We start from the raw sequence: 22822 nt of genomic DNA on the forward strand, positions 1-22822 counted from the left end.
AGATGGAGGTGGTTTTATTGATGCCACAAAATGATTTCCAGTGTCCTGACTAGGCACATATCAAATATGTCCAAAATGGCATTGGAGGAATACATACACTAACTTTCATTCTGTAATGGAAACGGTTTGATGCAAATTAGCGACTTTAGACGGTAAGGGTTAAAACACCATTATTTTTCAGAAGTAGTACCAGCTTCTGTGTATGTTGCCATGCCTAACTCAATATTCACATAGATACAATTACATTACAGCAGCATCTAGCAATTATTTTTGTAATCGATTCATCTATAGATTATTTACTTTGATCCAATTCAATTCAATGATTGAGTAGGCAAAAAATGAAAATAAAAATTCTAAATACATGAAAAAGAAATGTTTGAAAAGACAAACTTGCCTTTTTTTTTCCAGAACCAGCTGAAACAGCAACCACTAAAAGTATAAAAATAAAGGGATATATAAAAATATCTATACAGAAATAACAACAGTATAAAAGTACATATAAAAAAATCTATACATATAAACAACAAACATGACATCTACAAACAGTATGTGCACTGCAGTTGTCAACACAATTGTATCCAACTTACTAACTTACTAACAATGTGGAACTAACATTCAACTTTGTGTTCATCCTGAGTCATGTGTAAGTGTTCATGTGAAACACAACGGTAGAACCAAAGTTTAGTGGCAGCAAAATTAAAAACAAATCTTCAACTCAGGAATTTTGTAATCAAACACATTTTTCAAATTAATTGCAGTCAATGAATAATTTAATCGTTTCTCTTCAAAATTCCATACATAAATTATCATTAGATATTTCTGTTGAGTGGAAACTTCTCCATGGCAGAGCATTATACAGTGTGTTAAGACAACAATTTGTGTACACTTTGTGTATTTTATGAGACTTGGTATTACTACTCAGTATTCCTAGTATAAATAAATTGGGAAAAAAAATGAGTAACTGTTTTTTCTCTGTTTTTCTGTCGCATTCCAGATAGTATATGAAGTGGTCACCGATGGTTGGCTTACATATGTGGAGGGTGTCTGCGTCATCTGGTTCACCATTGAGGTGATGCTACGTGTCATCTTCTGCCCTGATAAGGCTGAGTTCTTCCGCAGCGCCCTTAACATCATAGACTTCGTGGCCATCGTGCCCTTTTACCTGGAGGTAGCACTAAGTGGCCTTTCCTCCAAAACAGCCAAAGACGTGCTAAGCTTCCTGCGTGTGGTGCGTTTTGTGCGTATTCTGCGTATATTCAAGCTCACCCGCCACTTTGTTGGTTTGCGGGTCTTGGGTCACACTTTACGTGCAAGTACCAATGAGTTCCTGTTGCTTATCATTTTCTTGGCGCTGGGTGTCCTCATCTTTGCGACCATGATCTACTACGCTGAACGCATTGGTGCTGACCCAGATGATCCAACAGCTGCAGCCCACACCAATTTCAAGAACATCCCAATTGGCTTCTGGTGGGCTGTAGTAACTATGACTACGCTGGGCTACGGGGACATGTACCCAGAAACATGGTCTGGGATGCTGGTGGGTGCCCTCTGCGCCTTAGCCGGTGTGCTCACCATCGCCATGCCTGTGCCGGTTATCGTCAACAACTTCGGCATGTACTACTCCCTGGCCATGGCCAAGCAGAAGCTTCCCAAGAAGAGGAACAAGCACATCCCCAGAGCACCACAGCCCGGCAGCCCCAACTACTGCAAACCAGATGCACTGGCCATGGCAACTGCTTCCCCCCATAGGTTGATGGGTAATGTGCTGGGGCCAGGAATGGTGGGATCCGGCAGCATGATGGGTACTGGAGACTGCCCACTGGCACAGGAGGAGATCATTGAGATAAACAGAGCAGGTGAGCAATTACAGAACAGAACCTATATGTGATTTCACAATGTTAGTATAATTCAGTCTCATTGATGCCAATTTAGCACTTTTGTTGCTAAATTTATCAACTCTTCAGACTACCCCTGCAACTCTTTTTTTTTTTCTTAAAGCATATAGGAACAAATTTAGCTCTCTCTAAAGTTTTCTTGGAAAGTTTTAGCAACTTTTGAAAAGTGACTCAAATGCTAAAACACAAATTTTTCCTCTAAATGACATGAAATAATTTTTCTGTCACACAATCAGAAAAACAGTCTGTCTGCCTAGCTGCAAAAGTCAGTGTTGATAACTTGTCCACTTTGTTGGTATATATTGTGATTTTTCAGACCCTTCTAGAGATTCTATCAAAAATGCGGCAAATCTAGCAACTTTTTCAGGTGTTATTGGAGACTTTTTGGAAACTCTGCGAAAGCATGTACTGTAAATGACTAAAAGACTGAAAATGAAAAATGTTAGGGTTAAAATTTTAATGTTTTCCCATGACTTGTTTTAGGCTCCTAAGTGGACCATAAGGTTAAACGTAACTTGCTTCTCACTTTTAATACCCCTCGGCCAAATATAGTGTAAGATTCTGTTGAAAGTTACTGCTCTATAATTTAGATTAGATTGTCTTTGTGTAAAACTTATTACATACATATTTACATTTGAAAGTACTCAGATATTATAATTGCACAAGGCCATTTGACCTTGAAAAAGTAGGTCAAGGTGACCTATTTTCAGTAGGCTTCTGCTCCATGCCAAGATGCATCCACAGTATAAATTTGGTGCACATATCTCAATGCATTCTTCAGATAATGTGATTATGTCGTTGAATGGACAGACAGACGGACAGGCGGACAGACAGACCGACAGGCAGACAGACAGATAGCAAAACAATTACAATACCCCCTAGGCGAGAAGCTGGCCAAGGGGTAAAAACTAAATCAAACTAAAGAAAATGAAGCTAAAAATTAAACAAACAAACAAATAAATAACCTATGTAACTGCTCCAGAGTGTCTCTTTTGGCTCTCCTTTGCCGGTCCCCAAGCCTAGATAAAGGAGGATGGTTGGAATTGGCACATTAAAAAAAAAACAAACAAGAATTGAATTGACAGAGTATAGTTTATTTGTAGTTCTAAACATATTTTAGTTGTTCCTCTCTCATAAATCTTTCATTACAATTACATGCACATTTCTAATTATGCAAATTAGGTGATGATGTAATTTAGCAACTTCTAGCAACTTTTAGGACAGACAATAGTTTACTTTCCTGAGTAGTTGGAAACACTGCTCAATCTTAACCTTGAATACGATCTACTTATCAGAGGATCATAAAGCTGGATCATTAAAAAAAAGTTTAGAAAAGTTTTAATTGACTAATTTATCAGTGTAATCATAGTAGAGCATTGCAAATATGCATTGCACTAATCTACAGATGTGTAGCATTAATGGCATTAGCAAAGGCTGCAATGCTAACGAGATTGAGAGTCTGTTTATGGTGACACTTAAGTCTAGTCTAATTTGCACAACAACAAAAAGTCATAACACACAGAGGATCTTTCTGATAGGTGACAACTTGCCTACATCTAATAAGAGGTGAGAAAAATGTGAGTCAGATCGTGGATCACGCCGTCTGGTCGAAAGATCATATTACTATCTCTTGATGATCTGAAGGCTGTGAATCCCAAATGATAACCAAAAAAATCTATAAGCTTCCTTATTTTTGCGTGTTTTCAAGTGTTGGATCAGTATAGAACAGTGGCGATTTCTCATAGACTGCAAGGGAAGCCCGGCTTCCCCTAAAATTATGAAAATTAAATGGTTAAATATGTACGGTTGTGTTGGCATTTCAGTGACTACAAATGTGTTAGAACACGTTCATCTCAAAGACGAGTTCGTTCAGAATCAGCTTTATCACAAATCAACGGACGCGATGTTGTTCACTTCTCATATAGTCCCGCTGCACTTTTTTCTCATACAATCTATGGTCAATGCATTTACCCGTAGATGCCGGGCGTCTATGGGCTTCAATGGGACTGAGTGGAACAGTTTTTTTCATTGCCTCAAAACTGGACGGTAATGGGATAAATGCCACGATGTTGTCCCACCCCCGGACGCCAGGCGTCTTTGGGGGTGAATGGAGCTGTGGGCGGAGCTCGGCTGGGCTGGACGCCAGAATCCCATGTGCTGATTGGATGATCAGTCGAAAGGCTGAATCCTATTTGATTGACAGCTATTTTGAGATCTACTCCTTCACTGACACAGTTCAGTTTAATACCGTCGCGCGTTCTGCTGTGAAATGGAGAGAGAAACCACTACGAAATTACTCGTTCATTTCTTGCACTGTAACTAAAACACACTCATTGGACTTCCTTGTTTCAATTTAACATAATTTCAGCGTTTTCTTGTTTCAGTTACATAATTTAATCATTTCTTGTTCGAGTTTAATATCGTTTTGTAGATAGTTAAATCAATCAAACTGTCAGCTAGGTTGGAGTGAAAGGAGTATCTCTTGTTTAAAAAGGCTGAAGTCTTACACTCGCAACACAATGGGCCAAGGCTGTCTAAGCAGCCTAGCTCTGCTGGCCATTGAGAGGACACTGGTCAAGTCCCTGGAAAAGACGCCTACTTGGTACGATAAGGTCACTGACCATTTTCTTAAAAAGGAACGGAGGGCCAAATTTATGTTTAAATAACTTGACAATTTTTTTTTTTGATGTAAGCCGACAATGAGCTTCCCCTGTCTGAAAGACGAGCAGCTGCCACTAGAAGGATGTTTTCAAGACTAGTTTGTTGCTAATACTGTATCTATCGAGTCAATAGCAAATGGTAAGTCTCAGTTGAAGCTCAGCTGAAGAATCACTCAAGGGTCAACAAGGATAATGTCCAGCTAATGTTTTCAAACTAGCAGAGCACAGGCATTACTCTGTTTTATCCTTTCACTTTTCACTTGTTGCCATGAGAATTTTGTTGTCTGAATCTGAATCACAAGACTGCACACAAACTATTTCTGACCTTCACCTTGACTTGAATGTCATCAAGAGCTACATTAAATGTGTCTTGAACATATTGCAGCCAGATTAAGACATACATGAGGCTTTTTTTTGGTTTGTTTTACCAGCCACGGGTCCCCTCTTAACAAGATCCTGGATGAGTCCCCATTTGTTGTTGACTGTATTCAGTGACATTACCAGACAAAAGACCTGCATGTTAACCTTTACCTTATTAGAGGTCTAGTCCCAGATCCAAATACCATTTGTACTGTACTTAACCATATATGTAAGATCAGCTAAAACAATTATATGAGTCTGTCAAAATGTGGTTCTCAAACCAAAGACAAGAGTTCAGATTTAAAGTGTATAACAGATGTGAGGAGAGTGTATCTAAAAGGTTTTGAAGCTGTAAATAACTTGCTGATGTCCTCGTTCTTTCTGAAGTGGAGTACACTTAAATAGATTTTAATTTATGATGGGACAGGAAAGCTGAAAAAAAGAAAAAGCTTATTACTCTCTCTCGATAAATCCATCTCCTTGCTCTCACAGCCCAATGCTGAGGCCGACATGCTCAGATAATCCCAGATCGGGTCCATACAGTCATTTCTGAGTGTTGAAACATTGATCCAGACCATCTCATCTCATCTCTGGTCTGCATCACTGTTTTAATGGACACATCAATCATCTGCCTCATTCTATATGTTTGTGTTCATGTCCGGCCAATGAATGCTTTTCAGGGTTTCAGGTTTAGAATCATGAATAGTTCTGTCTGTCGCAGTGTCTGACAGCACACTGACATATAATCAGTGTGTATTTGGAGTAGTAGAAGATGCGTTTTTTGGCTCAATGGGTGATTTTTCGATATTTGTATTTAGATGTACATTGAGGAAAATATATTTTGGAGGCAAAATTGTCAAGACTGTTGTGACCTAACAGCACATGTTTTGACCCATAACTCAAGATTTCAGATTATGATCCATGGATAGTGGATACATAGGACTGAATTTATGTATCTTCTTTTTCCAGGGTTTCTGATGGTGTTATGGTTCTCTGTAGTGCAGGGTTGGAGGTAGCACCAGGTAGATCATATTGTGCTAAATGTGGCACCTGATCCAAAATGAGTTTGACACCCCTGGTCTTTTGGGATCAGGTAATTTCTCAAACATAACCTGGTCTGGATCAGGTTAAGATTGTGATTTAGTGGGTGTTATGTGCTGTGCAATATTTTTCTAGTCTTGCCCTTTTTTTTGACTATGTTTATTTTGTTTATTTGTGATGAATAACTTTATAAATATTTTGCCTAGTCAGTTGGGTTTTTCTAGTTTAAGTGTTTTTGTCCTTTTGTAGTATTTCTTCAATTTTTATATGCTTGAGCTTAATTACTTTGGCACCACTGAACACTATATAGTGGAGAACCTTTGGGGTGCGTCTCTCTCTCTGCCTCCATGGCTCCGTTCCAGCGTCCAGTTTGGGGGCACATACGTCCAGGCGCGCCTCTGCTCCACTCCACGCAGGTTTTTGCCTTATACCAGCAGCTTAGCTTTTTGTTAGCCTTTTGTTAACATTTTTCTTTTTGTTTGGCCAGGTGGATCCGGATGTCCTGTTTTCGCTTTTCTTCTCATTAGGACTTAGTTTGTGGCTTATTTTTTGGGTAGGGTAGCGGTGCACTGGCAGCTTCTACGACCCCGTATAGGGTTGGCCTGTCCAGTGCACCATCCTTACTTTTATTTGGCTGATCCACTCTGGTCTTTTCCTTTATTACTTTGGGCACAGGGTTGTAAAGGGGTTGGTTCTGATTAATTAAAAACAGCTCATTCAAACAAAGTAAAGAACAGTCCCTCCGGGATTTTGCAGGCTTTTTTTTATTGTTGCCGGTTAAAATGCCTGATTTTGTGGCAGCTTTTCCAAAAAATTGTGGTGAAAGTTGTGATGATTTGAGGCTTCTCTTATTAAAATCACAGAAACATGGGCATTTACAAATTACCTAGAACAGTCTATTTTTAGTTTTTAGCCTTAAAAAGCACCAGGAAGCAATGATTTTAAACAAAACAGGATTTTTTTTTTTTCATTCATTCATTTATTAGTTATGAGCAGAAGAAAAAATTTAACATTTTTTGTGTACAAGGAATTAATATCAGAGCAAATACATTAATAAATAAAGGTGATCAAGACAAAATATCAGTTGCCATGTACACTGGTAATAACAAAATAAATTCAATATGTACTGCTCAAAAAGAAGTGGGAAGGAGAAATGTATTAAATCCCACCCCCATCTCACATTTATACAACTGAACACTTGACTTTTGCTTCCTTAATGATATAGTAGTATATTTAGGGTTAGGGTTAGATGCATTACATCATTAGATGGGTTACATGCACACACAGAGACACACATGCACATAGAGACACACATGCACACACAGAGACTGACATGCACACACAGAGACACATATGCACACACAGAGACTGACATGCACACAAAGAGACACACATGCACACACAGAGACACACGTGCACACACAGAGACCGACATGCACACACAGAGACACACAGACAGACAGGCACACAGGGTAGCCAAACTTGGGTTGCTTTCTAACACATGAGAGTAAGCATTAATATCAACATCAAGTTTAACGACTCTTTTTGTTTGTGAGCTCATTTTTTAACTCCACATACAGACTTGCACTCGTACTTCCTCATGCACACACACATACACAATACACAAAAAGGAAAGCATGCCTCCACAAGTTATTTATTCTTCGCTTATATTGCCTTAAAGAGAACATCTGTGCTAACCTTGATCCTTTCAGCTCCTGCTATTGTTCTGGATCCAGCAGCCTCTGTCATTGTGACTTGTCTCGTCTGTCCTCTTCCAGTTTTAGCTGTTCTCCTTGCATGTTTTGTGGTTGAAAAGCGTCTGTGGAGTAGCAACTTTTGTTGTGTTCCACCACAGAACAGTTTACCTCCACTTTCGTGTAACACATCTAGAAACTGACTTGCACGAACTTTGGCAGTGATATTTGTCGGTAAATGTGGGCATTATGCGTCACACATGTCTTCATCTTCTCAATTGTCAACAAGGAAGTGAATGTGATGATGTACATGTCACATAGAGGGGGTGGGCAAAAGGGGGCTAAGGTGATTGGTCAAATTTGCGGAAAATTTGCGGAAAATTTGCGGTGATTGGATGAAATTGCAGTGCCTCACACAATTCACAGTGATTGGTTGAATTTGCGTTAATAGTTGCAATCGCAACATCGCAAATTCCTGGAGGGACTTAAAGAAGTTAAAAACAACAAAGAACAAAACAAAAGAAACCTAATATGATAAAGACATGTTTTTTGAATTCTTGAGTTCTTTGACTCTTGTGTCCTTTTTAAATATGTTTCACCCTCAGGTTGTGAAGTAAATTGCCTTCATAGGGCCATAGAGCCAATGACACATTAATGGAAAGTGGCAAAATTGGTATCCTGTGTGCTGTACATCTCCTTTCCGTCTGCGGATAGTTTTGATATGCACTCTGATAAGTAATGATACAAATCAACTTTGTTGTCTGCTGCCAAAAGTACACTGGGCAGTCAGTGTGTGTGTGTGTGTGTGTGTGTGTGTGTGTGTGTGTGTGTGTGTGTGTGTGTGCATGTGTGTGTGTGTGTGTGTGTGTGTGTGCGTGTGTGTGTGTGCGTGTGTGTGTGTGTGTATGGGTGTGTGTTCATTCATACATCATTCTGTTGTGTGTCTGTAGGTTAGGAGCAAACTACAAACATTGCTTCCCCTACAACCATATCCCCTGTTGGATGTGTGTTCAGTGCAGTGGATATCGTCTTCCACCCTTTTGTGTTTTGTCGCTCTTCAGATGTTAAATGTCTGTGAGTGTGTCCTCCTGCTTCACTGCAGTGGATCAGTCATGTGATCACAAAGCACTAATGTTCCTTCACACCCCCTCCCTCACCTCTCCCATTTTCCTCCTTTTTCCATCACACCATCATTTTACACCATCATTTTAATATCTCTGCATGTCTTCATCATTTTTACCCCTCTGCCAAAAGATATTGTAATTGTTTTGTCATCTGTCTCTCTGTCTGTTTGTCTGTCTGTCCATTTAACAACATAATCCCATTATCTGAAAAATGCATTGAGATATCTGCACCAAATTTATACTGTGGATGCATCTGGGCATGTAGCAGAAGCCTATTGAAAATCGGTCACCTTTACCTACTTCTTCAAGGTTAAATGGGCTTGTGGCTTGTGCAGTTATAATATCTGAATACTTTCAAATATAAATATGTATGTAATAAGTTTTACACAAACACAGTCAAATCTAAATTATAGGGCAGTAATTTTCAGCAGAATTTTACACTATATTTGGCCGAGGGGTATTAAAAGCGTGCAGCACGTTATGTTTTCTTCCTCTGTTTCTCACCTCCTTATCTTTTCTCCTCGTCCTCGTCATGGACTTGCTTCTTACCTTTCCTTCTCCTCCTACTTATCTCATTTTTCCATTTTTATTGCTTTTAATGCTCTCAACCCTGTCTTTACTCCTTCTTCCACCCCACTGATGTTCATCCTACTCTCTCCTGACCATTAATCTTCTCTTCCTCCCCTCCTCCTCCTCACCCTCAACTTCCCCATCTTTCCCTTTGCAAATTCACATTCTCTTCTTACCCACTCCTGCTTTGCTTTAACTCTTTAGTCTTCTTGTCTTTATGTCCTTTCCTGTTTTGTAATTTCTTCTCTTCTTGCTCACACCATGAGACGCTATTGTGACATTGAGCACTTTAGGATGATGGAGATCAGTTACAGTATGTCACAGTCTCCAAAACACCATTAAAGTTGCCAGTAGCACCAGAAAAAGTTGCTACATTTGTCGCTAGTAGCTTTTTTTAAAAAGTCGCCAAGAGAGTTTGAACAGTCGCCCCCACCCTGTACTCCATTCCATACATCTCTCTCACACTCTCTCTCACTCTCTCTCCCTCTCTCTTTTTCTCAAATTCCACTATGTACGCACAGACCATACGGATGTATGGCTGCAGGTGCCAATGATGAAGGGGACATGAATTTATTCATATGCTTATATTAAAAAAACAAAAACAGTGTGCTCAGAGATCCGGAGCTACTGCCAAAACATCTGGGGCTTAAGCCCCGAATGCCCAGGTCTATCGATGCTCATGACTTCACCATCCTCACTAACACAAATGCCAAATATAATTTTTATGCTGATGACACAGTAATCTACTGCTACTTTTCCTCAATTGCTCAGGCTTTAGACTTTATACAGACTGCTTTTAATATAGTCCAGTCTCATCTGAAGACATTAAAATTAGTTTTAAATGCTGACAAAACCAAACTCACTATTTTTACTCATACTCATACTCGTCTTCATCCGCTTATCCGGGTCCAGATCATGAGGGCAACAGCCTCAGCAAAGAAGCCCAGACAGTGCCCTCCCAAGCCACTTCCACCAGCTCTTCCGGGGAGAATCCTGAGATGGTCCCAGGCCAGCAGAAATATATAATCCCTCCAGTGTGTCCTGGGTTGACCCTGTGGTCTCCTCCCAGATGGACATGCCCAAAACACCTCCCTAGGGAGGTGTCCAGGAGGCATCCTCACTAGATGCCTGAACCACCTCAACTGGCTCCTCTTGACATGGAGGAGCAGTGACTGTACTCCCTCCCAGATGTCTGAACTCCTCACCCTAACTCTAAGGCTGAGCCCGGCGACCCTGCAAAAGAAACTCAGTTCGGCTGCTTGTACCCGTGACCTCATTCTTTCGGTCATTACCCAGAGCTCATGACCATAGGTGAGGGTCGGAACGTAGATCGCCCAGTAAATTGGGAGTTTCACCTTTCGGCTTAGCTCCCACTTCACTACAACGGACTGGTTTAGTGTCCACATCACTGCAGATGCTGCCTCAATCCCCCTGTCGACCTCCCACTCCATGCTACCCTCACTCATGAATAAGATCCCGAGATACTTGAACTCCTCCACCTGAGGCAGGACTTCCTCTCCAACCCGGAGTGGGCACTCTACCCTTTTCCAGCTGAGGACCAGGGCCTCAGACCTGGGGGTGCTGATCTTCACCCCAGCCACTTCACACTTGGCTGTGAACCGCCCCAGTGAGAGCTGAAGGTCGCTGCTCAGTGAAGCTAAGAGGACCACATCATCTGCAAAAAGCAGAGACGAGATCCTCCCACCACTGAACTCAACCCCCTCCTCCACCTGGCTGTGCCTAGAAATTTTGTCCATAAAAGTTATGAACATAACTGGTGGCAAAGGGCAGCCCTGGTGGAGTCCAACCCTCACCGGGGAAAGGTCTGACTTATTACCAGCTACGTGGACCAGGCTCACACTCCCGCGGTAGGGGCCATCCACCCCATACTCCTGGAGAACCCCCCACAGGGTGTCCCTGGGGACACAGTCTTCTCCAGATCCACAAAACACATGTGGACTGGACGGACAAACTCCCATGCCCCCTCCAGCACCCTAGCAAGGGTATAGAGCTGGTCCATGGTTCCACTGTATTTTTACATAAATGTAAAATAACAGAGATTACTTAGTGAATAACAACTGCCCAAGGCTTTCTGGTAGAGTTGCTCACTAGTTAAGAGTAACTTGAATTTCTGGTCAATCAGAAGCTGTCTTTCCAAGCTCATATTGTCAACTTGGTCTGCAAAGGGTGAAGCTAGGGTTTTATTATTGTGAGGAATCTTACTTCTCCCTCAGAGCTTGTAAATGCCTTGTATCAGCTACTTTTTTTTTTACCATTGCTTGACTGTGGTGATATTCTGTATATGGGTGCCTCAACCAAATGTCTTCAGTCTCTGAGTACTTTTTGTCATTGTGCCTTAAGATTCATCACTGGTTGTAGTCACCTCACTCACTACTATGAATTGTACATGAAAGTTGAATGGTCTTCTTTGAGTTCTTGAAGGTAAACTCATTGGTTGACCTTGACCCATAAAGCTCTTTTTGGTTTTGCCCCGTCTCATATAGGGTGTTTTCACACTCGGACCTTTTCAGCCCTCAGAACAAACTGAGATTAATGACTCAGCATTTTTTGCATATATGTGAACACTCCAACTGCACTCAGACCCATTGAAAATGAAGGTGGTCTCAGTACAGTTTGCTAAAAAGCCGTAGTTCAGTTTGTCTAATCTGCATACTCTGAACACAAAGTGCACCTGGTACACTTTGCCTTTTTGCACTGTCACTTGCCTTGTGACTGTATTGGGGAAAATGGCCAAAACAAAACAGGAAGGCCAAAGCATGGCGGTAGCAGGACATGGCCATAGACGTAGCCAAGTATCAGGCACATCAGAATCTGCCACAACGTCTGGATGCGGCATAGTTTGGGTCTGTCACCTTTCAGGTGAGACTTCATCTGAAATGTCACAGGTGTTACTAGCATCAGATGTTGTTTGAAAATGTTTTTATCTCAGCAAAGTTCTTCTCCACCATGCCTGTCTTCTTTGTAGTCTCCTCAGTCATCTTTTGTGATCATATGTAATCTGAAGAATTCTACTTTGTTTTTTCCCTTTGTGTGTGGGCTAATTTAACCAGTAAACACAGGAGCCCAAGCAGAGCAGCAGACATTTTATTCTAGGGCTGTGCAATGAATCGAAATTCAATTACGATTTCGATTATTACACGCAACGATTACAAAAATTATGTAATCGAGAAAAAACGATTATTAATTTTGAGTTGTTTTAATTCACGTGCACGCAAGCTACCATGAGCTGCTCTGCCCCACCCTCCTCTAAGCTACTGCTGCCTGCTAGCCGGCAGGTCCACCCCAAGAGGAAAGTTGGACCTAGCGGTCTGGAAAAATAGCAGGAGAATCACAGCAGAAGTGCTTGGTAAACAAAAAAGGCAAGTCAAATTCAATTGTATGGAATCACTTTGGGTTTAATGAAGAAAACGAAGAGCAAAAACACATCACATGCAAAAAGTGTTTCGTAGTTGTGTCCGCACCGACCGCTAACACAACAAACCTTTTTAACCATCTAAAGTTTAACCACCACCACCTTTATCATATTCTTTATCTTATGAAAAACTAAAACGCATAAAAACAACTTCGTCCGCAATGCAATCTTCAGTCTCCGAATCTCTTTACGCTGCAACTCCCGTATTAACCCAACCCTAACCTGTATAACCCTAACGTGCGTATTCTGTAGGGTGTCCCATAAGTCTCCATACATAGGAAAAATAAATGTTTCTTGACATAAACCATTTTTATTTATATAATATGCTCTATATGACTGCCATTTTGTCGGGAACACATTTCAATGCGTGTCCTCCACTGCTGAAGAACTATAAAGAAGAAATATAAAGAAATACATGTTAGAACCATATGTATTATGTCTCCTATGTATGGGACACCCTGTAGATGGCTGATGTATACAGAAGGCCTTAACTGAAACCTCACAGCATGCCACTGAATTTACTATGTTTCATACTACATTGAACATACTTGAATTTATAATTTGCACTTTACGTGAGTTTTTTTTTTTTTTTTTATTGCTACAGTTCTATGGCAAGTCTATAGCAGTTTAATTACAGTGCACTATTTGTTTACAAAAGGAAACATACTTGAATTTACAGTACACTTATTTGATTTCAAAGATTTTTTTGTTTCGTACAAAAGTGAAAATACTTTGTTTTAGTGGTTAAAAGCTTTATTTATGTTTAAAGAGTATATTTTACATTGTTTTGCAAGAAAAAAATTAACAACTTTAAGGTTAACAAATAATCGTTTTTAATAATCGTGATTTCAATTATTGTTAAAATAATCGTGATTTTTTTTTTTCTATAATCGAGCAGCCCTATTTTATTCCAAGTGAAAACTACCCAGAATGGAATGCAGTGGAGGTCTGAGAGCTCTAGAGGAACTACAGTGTAAACTAGGGATGCACTGATACCACTTTACTGATACCAGTATCGGGTATCGGGTCTGATACTCAGTGTGTTTACTTGTACTCATACTCGTAAAAGTACTCCAATACAACCGCACCGATACCACTTACGGCACCATGACATTCGCAGTTAAGTGCAGCAGGTACGTGGCGGAGGAGTAACGTGTGGGGAGTGTGAAGAGTGCGGAGATTTTTCAAACTAAATGATGGTGACAAAAGTAACACTGACTGCAAGTAACGTTAAAGACACAGACAGATACGGACGGAGCATTCTGTCCGTCCTCTGCATTCATTACATCCGTTTTCCAGGTGCTTGCAGATGTGTACCCAGATGGAGAATACCACCGAGAACCGTGGAGGTAGCAGATCTTTTCAAAGAGCGACTGTGTGAGTTAGTGAAAAACTACTGACATATTTATGACAACTACCCAGGGGTCGGCTGGTTTCCATCCTACTAAAAATACTATGGGGGTAAGGAGCGATGTGGACCGTGCCGCCAACAGAGGTGAAAACAAAACTTATCGCTCATTTATCTTCTCCCTACCTCTTGAAGCTTTACTTTCAAACCTTACCAGTCAAAATGCTGCAACATTAGTATCCACATTAGTATCCACATTAGTGTTACCTCTGTTGTCTCCATGTATGTTATTACTGACTTTCTCCTTCTCAAAAAACTGTACTTTTCTTTGCGGTATTCAGCCAGTATGGTTAATTAAGAGCGGCACCCTCTAGTGAATTGGTTGAGAAACGCTCATTCCAACGCATTAAATGTCAGTAGCAGCACATTGTTACAGTGAGACTAATGACTACGACAATAAAGCACATTTTCAAACCTAACTAAGAACGGTAATGGTATTATTAAGTACTCATATCATTACTCGGTATGGGCAAGTACTCAAATGTAAGTACTTGTACTTGTACTCAGTCTGGAAAAAAAGTGGTATCAGTGCATCCCTAGTGTAAACAGTAAGAGGACTGAGGCCCTGTTACAGCTGAAATGGACTAGAAAGACAACCCAGTCCTCCTCACAATGTGAACACAAAATGAACTGAGTTTGTTTTCTGTTGGTCCATTTTTTGGTTCTCTTTTAGAGGACTGAGTTCAGTTCTTTTAAAAGAACTAAGTGTGAAAACACCCTAATGCTCTCTTCTACAAAACATAACGTGCTGCGCACTTTTAATACCCCTCGGCCAAATATAAACCAGTAGTCATTGTGCCTTATGGCCTTCTGATATTTATCATTTGAATGTTCCCATAGTTTGGACTGAAATGAGAATGCAAGCCATCAGTTTTGCCACACCCTCTGCCTGGAATGCCTTACAATCTGATATGAAAACACCAGAACTCATTTCATTCCAAGCTTTTCATTCAATCTTTTTGTCTAAACAGTGGGAATCTTTTGGATGGTGCTTGTATTTTTAATTGTTGATGACTACAGCTGTTGTACTGTAATAATTGGTCAAACTGTTGGTAATTCTTAAATCATTGTCTGTTTTAATTTATTGTTACTACCTATCTCAGGGACTTGTATTTATCATAGTGTATCCTGCTGATCTCTTGGCCAAGTCATCCTTGTAAAATATGGGTCTCAATGGGACCTTATGAATAAAAACACCTTCCTTTCTTTCCATTTTCCAATCAGACTCCAAGCAGAATGGGGATGCTGCAGCCAATGCAGCGGCCCTGGCCAATGAAGACTGTCCCACCATTGACCAGGTCCTTGGGGATGAGCGTAGCCCAGCCACGGGAGGGCTCGGCTCCACCACCAGCCGTGAGCGCTACCCGCACGATCGGGCTTGCTTCCTGCTGAGTGCTGGAGAGTTCCAGCGCACGACAGACGGGAACGTTCGAAAAGGTAGGAGGGCGGAGGGGGGCAGGCGGAAAATGGAAGGAGGAGGAGGAGTGGGAGGGGGGCGGTACCTGAGTGACAACAGTGTGCTTTCACTCGATGCATGGTCTTGAATAATACTGTATATATTGTGCAAAAACATATACACATCAGACACAAATGTTCTAAGATATTACATGATATTAGCTGATTATTATTAGGAATTATTCCAAACTTAATAGTATTACACATATCCGAGAACAGACAAAATAAAAGCAGCATGCGAAATTACAGAGATGACCCAACTATAACCCTAAAGAATAGAATAAGCTTTATTGTCACTGCAAAAATCCAACTGTACAGTGCAACGAAATGTAATTTTTATGCTCTGTAAAGTGGCCAGAAATATAAATACAGAAAGCATGAAGCAGACAGTTATACCATAGAGCTACTGAAAATTCTTTCCCCTTACCATGATAGTATTTTCAGTTCAAAAACACTGAGGAACCGACAAAAAATACATCTCTTACTCATTCTTTTTATACAGTATGTACACAAACATATGTGAGATCTGACATACCCTACTCTATAATTCTTACCCTGATCCTAAACCCAAGTCTTGAAGCAGTTAATACTTGGAGGACCTTAGCCCTTGTGCCCTCCTCTGACATTTTTCTACCCTTTTCATACAACTTGGGTTTTTTGAATTGGTGATCCTTTTGGCCTGTGGCATGAATTTTAGCAATAACTTTTCTTTTCAGTCAAATTTTTTGAAATCCAATGTCTTTTACTCATACATGCATCAACAGAGTTTCTGCTGAGTCTCTGGCTGAATCCTGTGGAATACAGTAAAAATGTCAAATATCACAAATTTTGTTCGAACTTAGTTCAAATATTTAAATTGGCATGTAAAAGATTAAAATCCTGATAATGATTAAATGTTTGGTAGTTTTGAGCAGGGCTGAAAAATACCCCAAAATATTGGTGTATGATGATTTAATAGCAGTATTTTGTGCATTTACATTTTTGCCACAAATGTGTCCAGAGGGCAGTAAATTTGAGGAGGGCTCAAGGGTTAAACTTCTTCACTGGGACATTAAAACATACTCACACATGTTTCACTTTTACTCTTCCCCACCATTTTGAGACTTCACACCTATAGCGCAAAGAAATATCAATGTTCAGTGAATGGCACTGATATTTCAACCCTAGTAATTCAGTTCATTCACACTTTTTTCCAGCTCCAGCTGTAGTACCAGTCCCCTTCATGCATTTATCCTGCATCTGTACTGCAGAGGTACTGCAGAGGCTGCTGCAGCACTACCATCTGCACTGATGTTCAACTGACTGGGTTTTGTTCTGTTCTGTATCGCAAAGTATTCATGGCATATTCACTACGGCTGTTTTATCAGAGGGCTGTTGTTGGAGATGACGCCAATGAATGCAGGATAAAACTAGGCTTTAATGTTTAATTCTGTGTTCATTGAGGCTTTGAGTGTTTTTTTCTCCTTGTAATGTGTTCATTTCAAAACATTGGACTATATTTTGACTTTAAAGTTACTGATAGACGTTGAGAAAAGGGTGGAAAGGATGGAGATGGTGATTTACTGTCAACAAATCCCACTGAAATGCAAAAAAGAGCAATTAAGTTTTTACTTTAGACATAGAAATTTAACATTATGCCATTAACCATTTGTCAACTAGTCTGTTAGTCATTGCAGCCCAATCTATAGAGTAGTGAGACCAGTAATTTGACACAACACTGGTCTTGGGCACATTTATTTACTTGAGAGAAACATTGATTCAACATATGTGGATCAATGATCACATGGTAGGTTTTGAAATCTTATCTGAGGAGCAATACTTTGCAAAGGAATCTCCAATAAATATATTACATTGTCCAAATAAAGCAACTGAGACCAGAATGATTCCTGTAAAAAAATATTGTTAGAAATAAGTTTAGAGTAAGTCTATGGTCTTTATGCAACTAGCATTTTTACCCTCTGCAACACTGGCTGCAGGGTATTATCATCAGTTGGTCGTCTGTCTGTCCGTCTGTCCAAAACCTTTGCCATACACTGATAATTCAGGCTGAGGGTTTTCAAGTGCGCACACATTATGTTTTAGATAGTTGAAGGTTCCATATTGGCAGCTGATCACTGTTGGGTTTTTAGAAAATGTTTCTCAAACAAAGTATTTTGGTTTATGACCACAGTTGTTTAAGTATCTTTTGATTCAGTCTGTAGTTATAAACATGATACTTATTCAATGAATTAGTTTGTTCTTGATTTGGATCTGCATATGGGATTTGTTGACAATAAATAAATATTCATATTTAGTCTAATATTTTGGTCTCTCACTGGAAATGTAAAATTTGTCTAAATAGAAAATCTGTAACTGAAATGAAAGTTGTCCTGCTCAAATTACAGGGTTTTTTTTTAATTATTGATTTGATCTGGCAAATTTGACAGATCTGTTCTCAATCATCTCATTAAGCTTCACTGACTTTATAAATTGCATTAAACATTATTTTCTTGTTTTTTTTATGCAGTAGTTCATTAACTATCTATGTTTTCTCTTCTCCGCCTTCTCTTCTGTTTTTTTCTTCACCTTTTCCTCTGATTGTCCATTGGTCCTTCTCCTTGTTCTCTGACTGTGTCTGCATCCTCATCCTCATGGTTTTCCATTATATTTTCCTACAAACTGCCTGGCATCACTAACATTATATCTGCTTTCACTTTTTATTCCTTTTGCCTCTGTTATCACTTTGCACACTGCTGTGACCTTCTAATTCATTTAAACCCTTTGACCTTTCACCTCTAATGTGACACACACCGGTACAACCCCTGTTTACTATCTCCCCTGAATAACACAAACACATTATAAAATGCACACACATAACCTTAGACTACTCCGAGTCCAGCAGTGTGACATCCTCCTTGGGTGAGGACTGGTTCAAGTCCGAGGGGCCTCTGCTCCGGCAGGGGCCCAGCATTAACTCCACTCGACCTGGATTAAACCATAGAAACACATAGGTAACAGAGTCACAAAATATCACACAAGGTCCTAAACACAAGGGCAATCACAGCCCACAAACTGAATTTAAACTGTGTGTAACAAACAAAGAAATCTAGAGAGATTAGAACAGAATCAGAAACAAAAAAGCATACAAATGGTGAGTGTACAGTATAAGAAATTCAAAACTCTGGTTAAAAATATAAAGATTTAGATTAGATTAGATTAGATTAGATTTTGCATATTAAACAGAAATAACGTCATTTTATCAAGAGATTATGTAAGTGCATTAGATTAGAATAGACTCAGTGACAACAGTTAAATAAAGACTGTAAAAGACAGGATCTAAGAACACACCATATTTTGATTTAATAAACTAGACAAAGATGGATGTGACTAGATTAAAAGATTAAACTCAACAACTCGATCACATTATATTACATTATATTAGACTAAAGTAATTGTAACATAATTAGAATTTATCTTATATTACAATACTCCAAACTGTATTAAAATAGATAACATAATTAACATTAGAATTTTAAAAAGACCAGACTGGACTTGTAATATTGAACAGCACAAAACCAGATTACTTTGACTTGACTTCATTGAATTAGTCCAAACTACATTTGATTACTTCCTACAAGCTGAAGTAAGCGTGTCCATGCTAGTTTAGATCTGAATACATGATGAAGTGTTTTAGTACCATCACAATCTAGACTAGATGAAGTAAATACTTCTTGATCATTATGATGAAGTATTTACTTCGTCTAGTACATGGAACCAGATGACATTGCATGATACAACTAAACTGGACAAGAATAATAAACACAGAACAATAAAATGATGCAACATTCTTTTAGATATTTATATTTTCTTCGTGTAATCCTGAGCTAGGATTAAGACCATGAAAAGAGTCAATTTATAAATATTACAGATGCTAGAATGGACTAAAGTAAAATAGGCTTAATGAAGCTAGATGCACTGAAGAGTCAAAAAGTGGATTTAACAGCATTTCAGAGCACAGTAAAATCAAGCAACCACTAAAAACAACAACATACAACATACATATATCTACTGTAACCACATTACAAGTAACATACTTAGATGCACACAGACACAAGTGAAGGTTGAATGTATAGAATGCATGCAGGTTGCTTGTTACTGTAAAGCTTTTTTAAGTGTGGTTTAGCATCATGTGGTGAATAGCAGAGCTGTAAATTGGGTTGGGGGGGGCATATGCATGGTGAGTATGTGTTCTGGCCATTCTGTTGAAATTACTACCCTCCCAAAACCATTTGATGTGATTCGCAAAGGATTCATTCAGTCATCGGTGACACCAAGGTAAATCACTTCAGGACCTATTACAACAATGCCCCATAAATGATAAAAGAGGATGTGCTGTATGTGTTTTACTCTTTATCTAAAAGAAGCAATTACAAGTCGCTTTTGCTGTTTTGCATTCACTCTTGTTTTGTCAAATGAATGAAGTCTAAAGTAATGCAAGCAGGTAAGCTTAGCACCACATCAGTTGCCATGATATACCATACAACACATCCTTTATTAGATATAATATGTCTAAATACTGTGTTTACAAGTTTATATGGGTTTATGTTTGTGCCTGAGTTTGTGTGTCAAGCTGTGAGACATGTTTTGTAACCATAAAACCACATCCATTCCTGATAACCTTACAAGTGCATTGATTGGACAAAAACCAACCAATCACAAATTACCAAACCATTCTAATTTGGGCTAAAACTGAGATGATTGTTTGAGGTTTTGGTAAATTAATAGAAGGAGATTATGATTGTGCTGCAGGAATGATGTATTTTTGTAGGTGTACCTGGAAGTTAGCATTGCTAACACAACTACTGGGCTTATTTCAAGAGCAAATCAAGTTTCAGCAGGTTCCTCCAAAAGATATTTGGGTTAGCTGAAAGAAAGATAGAGAAAAATCTACTTCCACCCAGAGAGGAGTAACTTGACTAGCATGACAATGACACCATTTGTTGTGCTGTAAATTGAGTCAATTCAAAGAACTTCGCCAAGCACTGAAAGTCATATTGTTCTATTGCAATAGAATCACACAACAACAGAGCTATGTTTCTGCTATTATGGATGAAAGCACTTCTCAAAAAGTACGACAGTTTTATATTTTTCCTCTGATCTCTTGGCCAGTACTGTATTACTGTAAAACAACATGTTAATCAGAAGTGAAAGGTACTTTTTGTTCTGTGTAGTGTCAAAAACAGAGTTATACCTCTGCTGTTTGCCTCTTTGCTTCTATACTCTTGCAGAACTGCAGCCCTTGATTAATTTTGTAAATGATTAATCTATTAATTATTTTATTCAGTTCAATTAAACAACTATTTGGATAGGCAAAAAATAAATAGTAAAAATGTGAAACAAACATGAAAATGACAAACAACTTGTCCTCTATCCCAGAACCAGCTGAAACAACAACCACAAAAAGTATATAAAGGGAAAAGGATATATATAAAAAACATCTATATAGAAATACTACTAATAACAACAGTATAAAAGTATATATAAAAATATCTATAGTTACAAACAACAACAAACAAGTGAAATGACATCTACAAACAATCTGTGCAATGCAGTCTTTAACACATTTGTATCCAACTTTTAAAGGTGGGGTATGAGATCTTAGAAAAATGGTTCAAGCAAGCTACATTTTGAAAATACTCTATTTAAAAGTCCAAACCCCTTTCTTCAAACATTCCCCCAAAGCCACGCCTCCAGAGTAGTGGCACACACAGTGCTTGTTCCCAAGGGTTCACGAGCACTGCACAGCAACAATTCGCCTGGCGGCCCTGGTCCCGGCGGCCCCGGCTCCAGCGGTTCCAACTCCTGCCCCGATCCATGCATACCTCATTCAGTCTCCTCCAACACCCCCGCTCTTACGGAACAGCCCCAATTCATACCTATCTGGCTAACGTTACATTTCCTAGTGATTTATGTTAGTCACAAAACAGTTTGCCAGTGAACTTTCCATCCTAATATAGCTAATATAGTCCAGCTCTGGCTCTGTTTCCTGTCCAAATGCTCCAAGCCTCTGAGAATGCACGATTTATGCACAAAGAGGGGTACACACAGAGGAGGGAGGGGGGAGGGACAAATGGCAGTTGAGTTTTATAGGCATGTCACCTTTCAACCATTTCAATTGGATGCTTAAAATCATTGGATGGTGTTTTTTCAGTTTTTTTTTGTGTTGGAGCATTTCATTAATTGGTTGTAATCAGGGTGTGAAGGGGATTTTAAGCAATATAGTAAAAAATGCTCCAGGAAAACATCTCTCACCCCACCTTTAACATGGAACTAACATACAACTTTGTGTTGATCCTGGGGTCACATGTGTGTCACAATAAGTGTCCGTGTGAAACACAACAGTAGAACCAATGTTTAGTGGCAGCAAAATTAAGAACAAAGCTTCGATTCAGGAAAATTGCAATCAAAAAGTTTTTCAAATCAATTCGAGGCTATTAATCAGTTACTCATTTCAGCTCTACTCTTTTGTATACCTAAAGAGAAAATACTCTGTGTTTTTCTCCCCCCTAATTTATCTTTGTCTTCTATGAAAACCTTTCTTTTTTGCATTTCCTGATCTAGCTGGTGAATAAAACCGCATTTGTGATGACATTCAATGTTCCAATGTTTCAGATTTGACACTTGTTAGCAAATGGCCTTTTACAAAATGTATAAGTAGTTTATGCCGTAAAACAAAATGTTAAAAATATTTTAAGCTGGTATTAACCACAGAACTTCTTTGCCCACTCCACTGGCAGAATGTTAACTCATTTCCAGGATTTAAGGCTCAATTCTTGCAGCACTGTTTGGTTGACATGTCAAAAATATTAAAATGTAAAAAAAAAAAAAAAACCTAAAATGTGAAAGAGATTCATGTGCCCATAGTAGATTTTATTTTCTCCTAATATAATTTCCCTACAAACTTTTACTGATATACTACCAAATTTGGTTTTTGTTAAAATGTCTCAATTTCAGCACAAATATAACACCATAAATGCACATAATTTCTAAGATAAGGGCACAGTATATTGCAACTGATGAATTATCATGTTTATAGTGATTGATTTTACTTATAACCTCCCACCAACAGAACACACTGTAAATGAGTAAATGCATGTGTGTACATTCCTTAGCCTCTTTGTTGTGTGTTGTGTGTGTCTGTGA

General features: G+C 39.2%; 1 protein-coding gene across 1 annotated transcript in view; it reads left to right on the forward strand.

The window, feature by feature from the left end:
• Positions 1-22822, forward strand: part of LOC115423715 (potassium voltage-gated channel subfamily C member 1-like) — a 133913-nt gene that overhangs the window by 89831 nt on the left and 21260 nt on the right. Inside the window, exons 3-4 of the mRNA XM_030140713.1 lie at positions 995-1856; positions 15410-15622. Coding sequence (XP_029996573.1) covers positions 995-1856; positions 15410-15622 — 1075 coding nt within the window. The remainder of the gene's footprint in view (positions 1-994; positions 1857-15409; positions 15623-22822) is intronic.

Source organism: Sphaeramia orbicularis, chromosome 8 (assembly GCF_902148855.1).
Source record: "Sphaeramia orbicularis chromosome 8, fSphaOr1.1, whole genome shotgun sequence".
In the NCBI taxonomy this organism is placed as follows: domain Eukaryota; kingdom Metazoa; phylum Chordata; class Actinopteri; order Kurtiformes; family Apogonidae; genus Sphaeramia; species Sphaeramia orbicularis.